At 46.8% G+C, this 11402-nt stretch overlaps 1 protein-coding gene across 1 annotated transcript in view; it reads left to right on the top strand.

Annotated features, from left to right (window-relative positions):
* LMTK2 (lemur tyrosine kinase 2) overlaps positions 1-5931 on the top strand; it is a 67896-nt gene extending 61965 nt beyond the window's left edge. Inside the window, exons 13-14 of the mRNA XM_015412221.1 lie at positions 1845-2093; positions 4477-5931. Of these exons, the coding sequence (XP_015267707.1) occupies positions 1845-2093; positions 4477-4505 (278 nt within the window). The 3' untranslated portion in view covers positions 4506-5931. The remainder of the gene's footprint in view (positions 1-1844; positions 2094-4476) is intronic.
* The last annotated feature ends 5471 nt before the right edge of the window (positions 5932-11402 follow it).

The raw sequence follows: 11402 nt of genomic DNA, 5'->3' as shown, positions 1-11402 counted from the left end.
CACAACATACCACGGCGTGGAGAATAACGTCAAAGGTTTTTCGACCCGCGTAGCCAATGTTCTACTGACTGCCAGGAAACCTGCTACGCGAAGGTCCTACCATTATAAATGGCAACGATTCTGTTCTTCCCTAGGTGATGATGCCCCTCGAGCCTCCTCCGCAGGCCTTGAGAAAGTTTTCCAATTCCTCCTGTTTGTTACACCTCTACCCTCCTGTCAAGACTCCTGTCGCTCCCTGGGATCTTCCTCTAGTCCTTCATCAACTTACGAGGAAACCCTTTGAGCCACTTGCAACTTGCAATATGAAATTCCTGTCTTGGAAGATGGCCTTTCTAGTGGCCATCACCTCTGCAAGGCGAGTTGGAGAAATACTGGCTTTCCGGCATGACACGCCTTATTTGTCATTCTTGCCAGACAGCGTCCACCTCGTCCCTGACATCTCGTTCCTGCCAAAGGTAGTGTCTGGCCTTTCTAGTGGCCATCACCTCTGCAAGGCGAGTTGGAGAAATACTGGCTTTCCGGCATGACACGCCTTATTTGTCATTCTTGCCAGACAGCGTCCACCTCGTCCCTGACATCTCGTTCCTGCCAAAGGTAGTGTCAGAGTTCCACCTACAGGCAGAGGTCTTCCTCCCGGATTTCTTCCCCGCTCCGAAATCCCCAGAGGACAGACTGTTACATACCTTGGATGTCAAAAGGGCACTACTGTTCTACCTCAACAGAACCTGCCCAACGAGACGTGACTCCCAACTGTTCATCTCATACGCACCAGCAAGACTGGGGACTCGCATCACGGCTCAACGCCTCTCAAAGTAGATTGCAGGTCTCATCCACCTCTGCTTCTTGATTGCAAAGCAGCCGTTGCCTGGCCCCATCAAGACCCATTCAACCCGGGCTGTTGCGGCTTCCACTGCCTTCCTCCAGGGAGTACCCCTGACGGACATCTGCAAGGCTGCTACCTGGGCCACGCCTAACACCTTCATGAGGCATTACACCCTGGACGTCCGTAAGAACTCTAATACCAACATGGGACGTCACATTCTATCTTCGGCGATGCAGTAAGAACCTGCCAGCACCCTCCTCCAGGTAGGCCACTGCTTGCTAATCTCCCATGGGTGTGAAGCACAGAGACCACGTCGAAGATAAACAGGTTGCTTACCTGTAACTAGTGATCTTCAAGTGGTCATCTGTGCATTCACACCACCCGCCCTCCTTCCCCACTGCTGTCAGCTTCTACATTTTCAATAGGAGTTGATTTGCGGCGGTTCGAAGGAGCTGGAGGGATGTCCGTGCCCTCCCCTCTGGGCATGCGCAGTGGGGTTCCTGCGCATGCCTGAGGTCTGGCCGCGAAAATCCGTTGAAAGAGCTTGCTACAATGCCAATTGATCCAGCACGTGCGCACTAGATCCCATGGGTGTGAGTGCACAGATGACCACTCGAAGATCATCAGTTACAGGTAAGCAACCTGTTTTTCTCTATTCTGGACCCAGTCTCCATACATCCATTCCCAGTTGCCCATTTGTCTGGCTCACGTGGCTGAGGAAGCGTTCCAAAATCTGCTTTCATGAAGTGCAAATTACAGAATTTTAGCCTGTTGAGTCACATGTGCTTGCCAGATTCTGTGTCTTAAATATTGTGCACACAGCACTAAGGTGCCCTGGGCTAGCTGTGCCTGTTGCTGTTTCCCAGGAGGGGGCTGTGCTTTGCATTTGAGACCTATGATGGTGACTGCAGAGAAGAGACAGTTGTCTCTGCTGAAAATCATTCGGAGTCCGTTCCTTGGAGGTTATGGCCTCCGCGGTTTTTGTTTTCTCTTAACTCAGGTTTTCTCTTGTGTGTTTTAGGTGGAGGCTTTGAATGGGATGATGACTTCTCCTCTCCAGAGCCCTCTTTCATATGCAAGGCAGCAAACACTCTCATTAATTCCACGCCTTCCCTTCAGACGTCAAAGTATTTCTCCCCTCCGCCGCTGCCTCGAAGCCCTGAGCAAGTCTGGTCGCGTTCTTTACCTTACTCTAGATTCACCGTCTCACCGGCAAACATTGCCAGCTTTTCTCTCACTCACCTTACGGATTCTGATATTGAACAGGGAGGCAAGTATTTTTTCCTTCAAGCGCTACATTGTCCCTTGCATCAGGATTGCTGGAAAATCTTAAAAGGCAGAATTGCTACCCCAAGTTCACCTTGGGGCTCCCCCCCACACACACACACTTTTAAATGGTAGCCTGGTTGATACCTGCTGGAACTTCTGTGGTCCAATTTGGTTCTCTCTCTGTCTCTTTCTCTCATGGGTTTCCTTGAATTCCCTATCCATTCAGGTCACATCTACCCAGTATGTTTCCTCCTGCAGCTGCACTCTTTCTTTCCAACCAGGGTGGCCCAATCAAGGTTGGAGGGGGTGGGGATAGAATGAAGGTCCTGTTAAGGACTGCAGAGTGGGAACGATACAGATCTTTGCTTCCTGGGGTCTCTCACTGCTGGAAATACTAGAGAGCTGCTGCCAGTCAGAGGAGGCTGTGTTGAGCCTTGAGGGATCAGTGGTCAGCCCTGTTACACAGAATCTGGTGTTTGCAATCTTTTTGAGCTAATTTTGTTTGTCAGAAAGAATTCCCAAACCCTTCAGGATGCAGACTATGCCAAGTACAAACACACAAACACTGTGATATGCTGGCTAACGCATTTAGTAAAACATTTTACCATCAATGTATAAATCTTATGTCACATTATAGAGAAGTATATTCTTACAATATTACAAAGAGAAGTCCATCCTCACGATGTTACATCCCCATGCTGTTGCTATGAGCACCCGGATGTAAGCTCGTTTCATCAGAAGTCTTCCTCAGGAGTATTCCTATTGTCTTCAGTGTTATCAGCCTATTCTCTTCAGTGTTATCAGTAGTCTTCCTCAGGAGTATGCCTATTGTCTTCAGTGTTATCAGCCTCTTGTTACAATTCAGTGTTTATATTGGGAGCAAGCCAGATGCAAAAGCCTTCTGAATTTGGCTGGCAAAATGCTCTCTGCAAACCTCAGGAGTATTTTATTTTCTTCAAATTTATCATCCTCTTAATGCCACTTAAGTGTTTATATTAGAAGCAAGCCAGTTCTGAGCCTCTTGTCTAACGAGATGCAAAAGCCTTCTGAATTCTGCCAGCAAAATATAAACCAGTATAAACACTGATTTGTAACAAGAGGCTGATAACGCTGAAGACAGTAGTAATACTCCTGAGGAAGACATTTGCAAAACAAATTTACATCTGGGTGCTTGTAGCAAAATCATGAGGATGGGCTTCTCTTTGTAATATTATAAGAATGTCCTTCTCTATAATGTGATGTAAGATTCATACATTGACTGTAAAATGTTTTACTACATGTGTTAGCCAACATATCACTTTGTTTGTTTGTATTTTCTGTAACAGAAACTATGATCCCAGTTGTTGTTTCTTTTAGCATGCTGAGCAAGCCAGTTCATTGGTGGCCTGTCTGTGTGTATTGTGTGTGTTTATGGTAGAATTAGAACATGGATCTGTTTTGAGTGGCTGCGGTGACCCTGGTCCTGGGGGTGTTGGTACAGGAGTTCATTTTTGGAATTCGGCTAAGTGTCGTTGTTTGCACTTGCACTAGAAGTGCTGATAATACTCTTTGCTTGGTTTTTTATTAATAGAGGCCAGAGTTTCAGATAAGGCACAGCTTTCTCCATGTCCCAAGCGGTGACATTGAAGTGTGTGATTTGGACAGTTGTGCCTGGGAGACTTCCAGGTGTGTCCCTTGGGGGTGGATTTCAGCATTGGAGGGGAATTGTTACTGTGCTTTAGGGTATTTTTTTGAGGGAGGAAAAAAGAGTAAGTCCAGGGGTCCAGCCCTTTGGGAACCACTTGTAGCACAGTGCACCTTGTAGGCATCACGAGATAGTTTGTTCAATAAACTGTGACTATGCAGCAAATCATGGTTAGTCTAGCAGACTGGCACAGTTACACCCTTCTAATCCTGTTGACTTCAGCGGACTTGATGGAGCATAACTATATTTAGGATAGCACTGTAAGTGAGAAATCCTGGTTTGCTTCCAGCAGGGGGAACATCTGCTCAGTACCACGGTTTCTGTGGCTAGGTGACTGCATAATCCTGGTGCTGCTCAACAAACTGGGGTTTGTGGTTTCAGACTAACAAGCCCTAATTTGGGATTCTGGTTTGTTGGATTGTCTGCTCTCAGACGTCGCAACTGACATTTGGGTTTGGCTGCACGATGGTTTACTGTGATGTCTGAACGCAGCTATTGAGGGTAGGTGGGAGTTGCCCCTCCACCACCACAGCAGCTCTGTTGTTTCAAGACCGTTTCCTCATTTCTGTGGAACATGCACAGGAAGAGTTTCCTGGAAAGGCGGCCCAAAGAGAAATCTTTTAGTCTCAAGGAGCTCCTTCGGGAGGTAAAACGTCGAAACATTTTTTGCTGTCTGATGGTTTTGTTTCTTTCCTCACAGGAAGCAGCGAAGATGGCGAGAGAGACTAGGCGGCTGAAGGTGCGCAGTCGTGCTTGCGAGGACACCTGGGGGGAGGGGTGCAGCCTGACAGCCAGCTTAAAAAAAAACACACTCATCTGAAATCGAAGCAGGTCTGCCCAACTGCTCGATTACTGGACTTTGGCAAACGCTGAAGGCGGGTCGGGACCTGAACTTTCAAAGTCGTATGGTACTCTTGTTGTGTATTGTTTTTTGAAACGGGTGCATTTTTGCATTTCCTTAAAACAAACAAACAGACAAAAAGATTACTCCGTGCTGACCCCCTCCCCCTTTCCACTCCCAGTACTTGAAGTATTCTACATAAAACAAGAAAAAAATTGTAAGGAAATATGTAAAATGGTTTATGTTCTGGTTTATATATAGGATTGTATCATACACCCTTTTATATCCATGTATTATTTGTATGAATGTGTAAAATTGTACATAGCTGAGCAGCAGGTGGCTGTTGTCACTCGGAACGCCGTGACTGAGAGCTGTTGTATAGCAAGCCATATTTCTGAGAATCCACCCATTGCTTAACTATCAGGTGCCCTATACTGTATAAAGCCATTCATTTTGCTTCTTGGTTGCTTTGGCCCGTCCAGCTAGCTGCCTTTGTACTTGTTCCTTTCATTTCCTGGGGAGTGCACTTATCGGACCGTTCGGCGCTTGAGTCTTCCTTTTTATATATATATCTAATTTCTGGACATTTTTATGTGATAGTACTGTTTCCTGTGGGGACAGGTTGCCCTCTTCCCATCCCCTTCCCCATGGAGACTACGGAAAGGGCTGACGTCAAGTGCATTCAAATTGCCAAAGGTAGTGCTGTTATGCTACAAGGAACTCGGACCCTGTATAAACGGCATCTTCTGGAGCAGTGTATGCCCTCGCTTGCCAACATACGTGGATGCGGTGCGCTTGGTTCGTCTTTCCCGCCATGGTTGTTTTTGGAAGTGCAGTTGTCCCCGTGCAGTTAATCCCCTCTTCGGACCTTTTGAAATCTTTGCTCAGCTTTTCAGTGGCACTGAGACCTTGCGCGGAAGGCCGGTCTGTCTCTCTCCCCAGATTGCTCACAGAGTGATAAATATTAAACACAGAATACACAACGGAGAACAAAGAGCTTGCAATGGTATGTGGAGTTGCAGGGCAGGTCCTGAACTTTTTTAGGTAATGATTTTAGATGTAGTTTCTTATGGGTTTAGGTGAGGTGACTTAAGCTGTGGAAACTTTCAAATGTATGCTTTTATGTAACAACCACAACAGAGGTTTTCCTATTGGAATTTAATACAGGTATGAGGTTTACGGCAATATTCTAGTTAGAAGAAAATTTCAGGTCAAATTGTCTTTAAAACTGTGTAAATTAAAAAAAGGAATTTATTTCTACTGTACATTTGATCATACATAGAGTGATTCAAGACTGCTTGTAATTTAAAAAAAACCCACCTTATTTAATATTCAAAATAAATTAAAGCTATATATTTATAAATCCAGCATCTTCCTCCATTAATTCTGTTGCCGGCTCCTAAGGACTCGCTGCAGTGCTGTTGGTAATAATGCTCAGTTTTGCAAGACGGCACCAGTACAGGTGTGGCAATCAGCTTGTCGCATTCCGGGCACTTTTATTTTGTGGGTGGTTGAAAATGTTTTCTTAACCCGGCTTCTTAACCCGTTGGATGGATTCATGGTTGGTTGAAAAATCGTACCCAACGAGTGCTCGTAAATGGCTCTGCGTCTACGTGGAGGGAAGTCTCGAGTGGAGTGCTGCAGGGCTCGGTCCAGGCCCGGTGTTATTCAATGTTTTTATAAATGACCTGGAGGAAGACATAGAGGGGATGCTTATCAACTATACAGATGACACAAAGCTAGGTGGGATTGCTAATTCTGAAGAAGACAGAGTCAGGATTCAAAATGATCTAGATAGGCTGGAACAGTGGGCTGAGACAAATAAAATGAATTTCAATAGAGATTAATGCAAAGTCCTACACATGTGAAAGGGATCTAGGTGTTCTGGTTGATCATAAGCTAAACATGAGCCTGCAGTGTGATATGGCTGTGAAGAAAGCTAATGCAATCTTAGGATGCATTAATAGAAGCATTGTGTCCAGATCAAGGGAAGTGTAGTTCTGCTCTATTCTGCTATGGTCAGGCCTCACCTGGAGTGCTGTGTCCAGTTTTGGGCACCACATTTTAAGAAGGATGTTGACAAGCTCGAGCGTGTTCAGAAGAGGGCAACCAGGATGGTGAGAGGGTTGGAATCCAAGTCTTATGAGGAAAGGCTGAAAGAGTTGGGTATGTTTAGCCTGTGAAAGAGAAGGCTTAGAGGGGACATGATTGCAGTCTTCAAGTATTTGAAGGGCTGTCATGTAGAAGATGGAGCAGATCTATTCTCTCTTGCTCCGGATTGCAAGACTAGATCGAATGGGTGGAAATTACAAGGGAATAATTACCGGCTAAATATCAGGAGAAACTTCCTAACTGTAAGAGTGGTTGAGCAGTGGAACAGACTGCCTCGGGAGGTGGTGGATGCTCCTTCGCTGGACGTTTTCAGGCAGAGGCTGGACGACCATCTTTCGGGAATGTTGTAGATCTGTAAGGCTATCTTTCAGCTATGCTCCTGCAGAGTGCAGGGGGTTGGACTAGATGACCTGCAAGGTCCCTTCCAACTCTTAACATTCTATGATTCTATCATGATGAACAGCAGTTTCCAGTTTCTAGTGTGGTGAAGAGGAGGAAAAAAATGACTTTTCTTGTGTCAAGGAAAGCTGGTTACGGAGAGGGCTACGCAGCTACAAATAATAATAATAATAATAAGAGATTGGATTTATACCCCGCCCTTCACTACCCAAAGGTGTCTCAGAGCGGCTTTTCCTTCCCCTCCTCACAACAGACACCCTGTGAGGTAGGTGGGACTGCGAGAGCTCTTGACAGAAACTGCTTGTTTTCAAGAACAGCTCTTATCTTAACTATGGCTTGCCCAAGTTCATCCAGCCAGGTGCAAGTGGAGGAGTGGGGAATCAAACCCGGTTCTCCCAGATTAGAGTCTGCGCACTTAACCACTACACCAAACTGGTGTAATACAACTAGATGAACAGGTTTTGAGACTTAGTCGTGGACCTAGTAGAATGTATTTTTTTTTAACCTCTTCCCTTCTCCTTCTTTCGTGTGTGTTTTCTTTTGGATTTGCTGATGCTCTTCCTCTTTAGATCAGATGAAGAACTCTGTGTGTGTGTGTGTGTGTGTGTGTGTGTGTAGAATACCGCTGGCAAGAAACCTCGGCTTCCCTGGTTGCTCACTCCCGAGGCTGAGCTTTGTGGATCAAGTTTCCTCCTCTGGGCTCAAACAAAGGAATGTTGTGGTTGGCACAGCAGTCTTTCCATCAGAGTTCTGTTGCATCAGTCACAAGACCCTGACATGTCTTCTGGAGGCAGGAGACTGCAAACAGAGGTAAAGACCATTTGAGAGGATGAAAGAGGCCTTCGTCCACCGAACAAAGGAGCAACTGTCTCCCTCCTCTTAGCTCCAGAATTCTCTGTGACTTTTGCAGGCTTGTGCCCGATAATGTCACTTGTGCATCTGTATCTGCAAGAAGGAAGCATGTTTTCTGAGCCTTGCTGAAGCCTTGTGATCTTGACCATAGAACAACCTTTTTTTAAAATCTTGGTTCTCTGTGTAGCAGGGGAGTGAAATAGATAAGTGTACCCAATCTTCTGCTTCATCTTTTCCACATAGGCAGTGGTGGTCAGTGTGGGGGTTATTCCCCTACTTTCCATCTAAGAATTTTGCTGGCATTTCCTAGCATGGAAATGCAGTCTGGTTTAGAGGCATTTATCATCCATGAACGTAGAGCTAAATTTCCTAGGCAGCCTTTTGTGGCGTTGGAGGAGAGTTTTACGGATCCGGCGGACTGCCAAGAAGACAAACCAGTGGGTTCTAGATCAAATCGAGCCTGAACTCTTCCCGGAAGCTAAAATGGGTAAATTGAGGCTATTGCACTCTGGTCACACTATGAGAAGACAAGAGTCACTGGAAAAGTCGATGATGCTAGGAAAAGTTGGAGGCAGTGGGAAAAGAGAATGACCCAACACAAGGTGGATTGACTTCATCAAGGAAGCTGCAGCCCATGGTCTGCAAGACCCGAGCAAAGCTGTTTACGAGAGGGTGTTTTGCAGGTCACTAATTCGTAGGGTCATCACAAGTCACAAGCAGCTTGATGACACTTAACGTGCACACTTTTGTGAGCTGTGGTCATCTTGTAATGACAATGAGACCACCAGAGCTAGGCCTAAGTCCAGTAGTGCCGTAGAGACCAACAAGATTTCCAGGGTGTAAGTTTTCAAAAGTCAAAGCTCCCCCTCGTCCCATCATCATACGCCTTTGTCAGCCTCGGACAAAAAGAGCGTTAACTCTCGAAAGCTCCTACCCTGGGGATCTTTTTGCTCTCTAAGGTGCTCCGGGACTCGAATCTGGCTCTTCTACTGCAGACCAACATGGCTGCCCTCTGGAACTCGCAGGTGAATGTCACGGTCTGCATACTTTGCTTCTAGCAATCCTTTGTGTGCGCAGGCTTCATGGGCCCTGACCAGTGGAAACAATAACACAACGAGTAGCTGTTAAGATCACGAGCCTCTCTTCTTGCGTAACGCAGGGGCAGCAGCGCCAGGATCTTTCTTCCGAATAATCTGTGCAGAGCACCAGCCCACATGGCAGAGCATAGTTCCCTGTCATAATCTTACTATTGCCACACACACATGCACACACACAGACTCGCTTGGCTTATTTGCAAAAGACTTCCCCAGGCCAAACTCCTCCCTTTCCCCCTTGTTCATGCATTAAAGTGACGTGTCCTAGCCCCGGTATAGCAGTCTGCAAGAGAACAGGGAAGCCAAAAGAACTTGCTCTCCTGGATGCCGGTTGCTCACTTGCTTCCAGGCTGTGTCTTTCTGCTGCCCATGCCGGTCCAGCATGGATAGAAATGCCCCTGGCAGTTGCTTCATCGCCAGGTAAGGACACCCGACTTGGCCTTGGCCTTGAATCCATTAAAGCGCCCGCAGGAAATGGCTGGCCACAAAAACGTGGGGGACAACGGTGCGTGAGAAGCGATAGATCATTCACAAAGCTCATTTCAGAGGGCAGCCCTGTTGGTCTGCAATGGAAGAGCTAGATTCAAGTCTAGTCCAATGTTCCTTCTAAGCTGTGGAACCTTGTGAGCAAAATTTCTACTTTGTGAGCCACTGGCATTAAAGTTGTGAGTGAGCGATTTGGCTTCTGCATGAATTAGTTTGCTCTGGAGCCATCTTTCTTGAGCTAAGACAAAAATGTGTGAGCTGGAGGCTAAAAAACTGTGAGCTAGCTCACACTCACTCAGCTTAGAGGGAACACTGGTCCAGTCGCACCTTTAGGGACGAACAAGATTTTCGGGGTATAAGCTTTTGAGTGAATATCTGACGAAGGGAGCTTTGACGCTCGAAAGCTTATACCCTGAAAACCTCGTTGGGTCCCTAAAGTTCCGCCGGTCTCAAAACAAGCAGGTTGTTCACAGAGGACCATGAGCAGGAAAAAGTCTGGATTTTAAAAAACACCTTTTAAAGCATTTCTGCTTCTCCAAATGGGTCCTGGTCTGGAGTTTTAAGTTCTAACCCTTTGGCCGGCTGGGAAAAGTTAACTATGTTCTAAAGCGAAGCTGGGAGGAGAGTGGATCTTCCTTACCTGGAGGAGGGGAGCATGAATGAAAAGAGAAAGAGCCACTGCGGGGGAGGAGGGAACTGGAAGCCAGAGGGCCGTGTCCACACTGTGCAAATATGCATTTAATCTCTGTATCCTATACAGCGGGAACCTGAGTGAAACCAAGCTCCTGGGTGATGGTACTGAAATTTGTCCTACGAATACAACTGGTTGCTTTCACAAATGGTGTTTAAAGAAAGACCTGATGTGTGAAACGGCCCTAAGAGTTGAGGCCCCGGAAGGAGGCATGGGGTTTGCATCCAAGTGAAAGGGGAAGAAATTTGCAGCCCCTTTAAGTTGGTTGACTGGTAATGTCTAGGCCTCTTCACTACCTCCATTAACAATTTGCCCACCCAAAGGACATGACACCCCTTTCTGGGCTAGTCCAGGGTCTTTCGTTGCCCCAAGCAAAAGCATGCATCCCAGCCTTAGCCCGTGGTGCCACCAGCTCGGTCCAGAGCTTGGCAGGCCCAGGAAGGGCGGGGGGCAGCACCAATCAGCTCTCATGCTGCCATGGCAGGGAGTGAATGGTGGACTGGAGACCTTCTCCATGGGCTGCCCCAAGCCCTCACCTGGGTAGCTTTGATGGAGAACTGAGACAGTTTGGTGTAGTGGTTAAGTGCACGGACTTTAATCTGGGAAAACCAGGTTTGATTCCCCACTCCTCCACTTGCACCTGCTGGATGACCTTGGGCAAGCCATAGTTCTGTCAGAGGTGTTCTTGAAAAAGAGCAGTTTCTGTCAGAGCTCTCTCAGCCCCACCTACCTCACAGGGTGTCTGTTGTGGGAAGGGAAAGGAGTTTGTAAGCCGCTCTGAGACTCCTTTGGGTAGTGAAGGGCGGGGTATAAATCCAATCTCCTCCTCTTCCTCCAGTATTTCTCTCTTTCCCATGGTTTCACAGGCAGCCTGAGGAGTTGTCAGAGGTCTGATGAAGCTCCTGCAGGCCTGTTGAGCTGGGATTTTGCTCTTTGATGCATGGGTGATGGAGAAAAAAGGGGATTGAATCCAGCGAGTTGATCCTTAATATTTATCGTAGAACGCATCAGCAATAAGTAAGACTTAAGGGGGAGGGGTTAGCTATGCTCAAGGCTGAATTTCAGAAGTACCTCACTTCATTTTTAAAAAAAGAGAATGCCAGTTTTTGAAGTGCAATTTGGCTCTAGGTCAAACACACCTTATGCACTAC

This window comes from Gekko japonicus, unplaced genomic scaffold (assembly GCF_001447785.1).
Source record: "Gekko japonicus isolate JY-2015 unplaced genomic scaffold, Gekko_japonicus_V1.1 scaffold2586, whole genome shotgun sequence".
In the NCBI taxonomy this organism is placed as follows: Eukaryota; Metazoa; Chordata; class Lepidosauria; order Squamata; family Gekkonidae; genus Gekko; species Gekko japonicus.
This window is presented reverse-complemented; position numbering and strand designations above follow the sequence as displayed.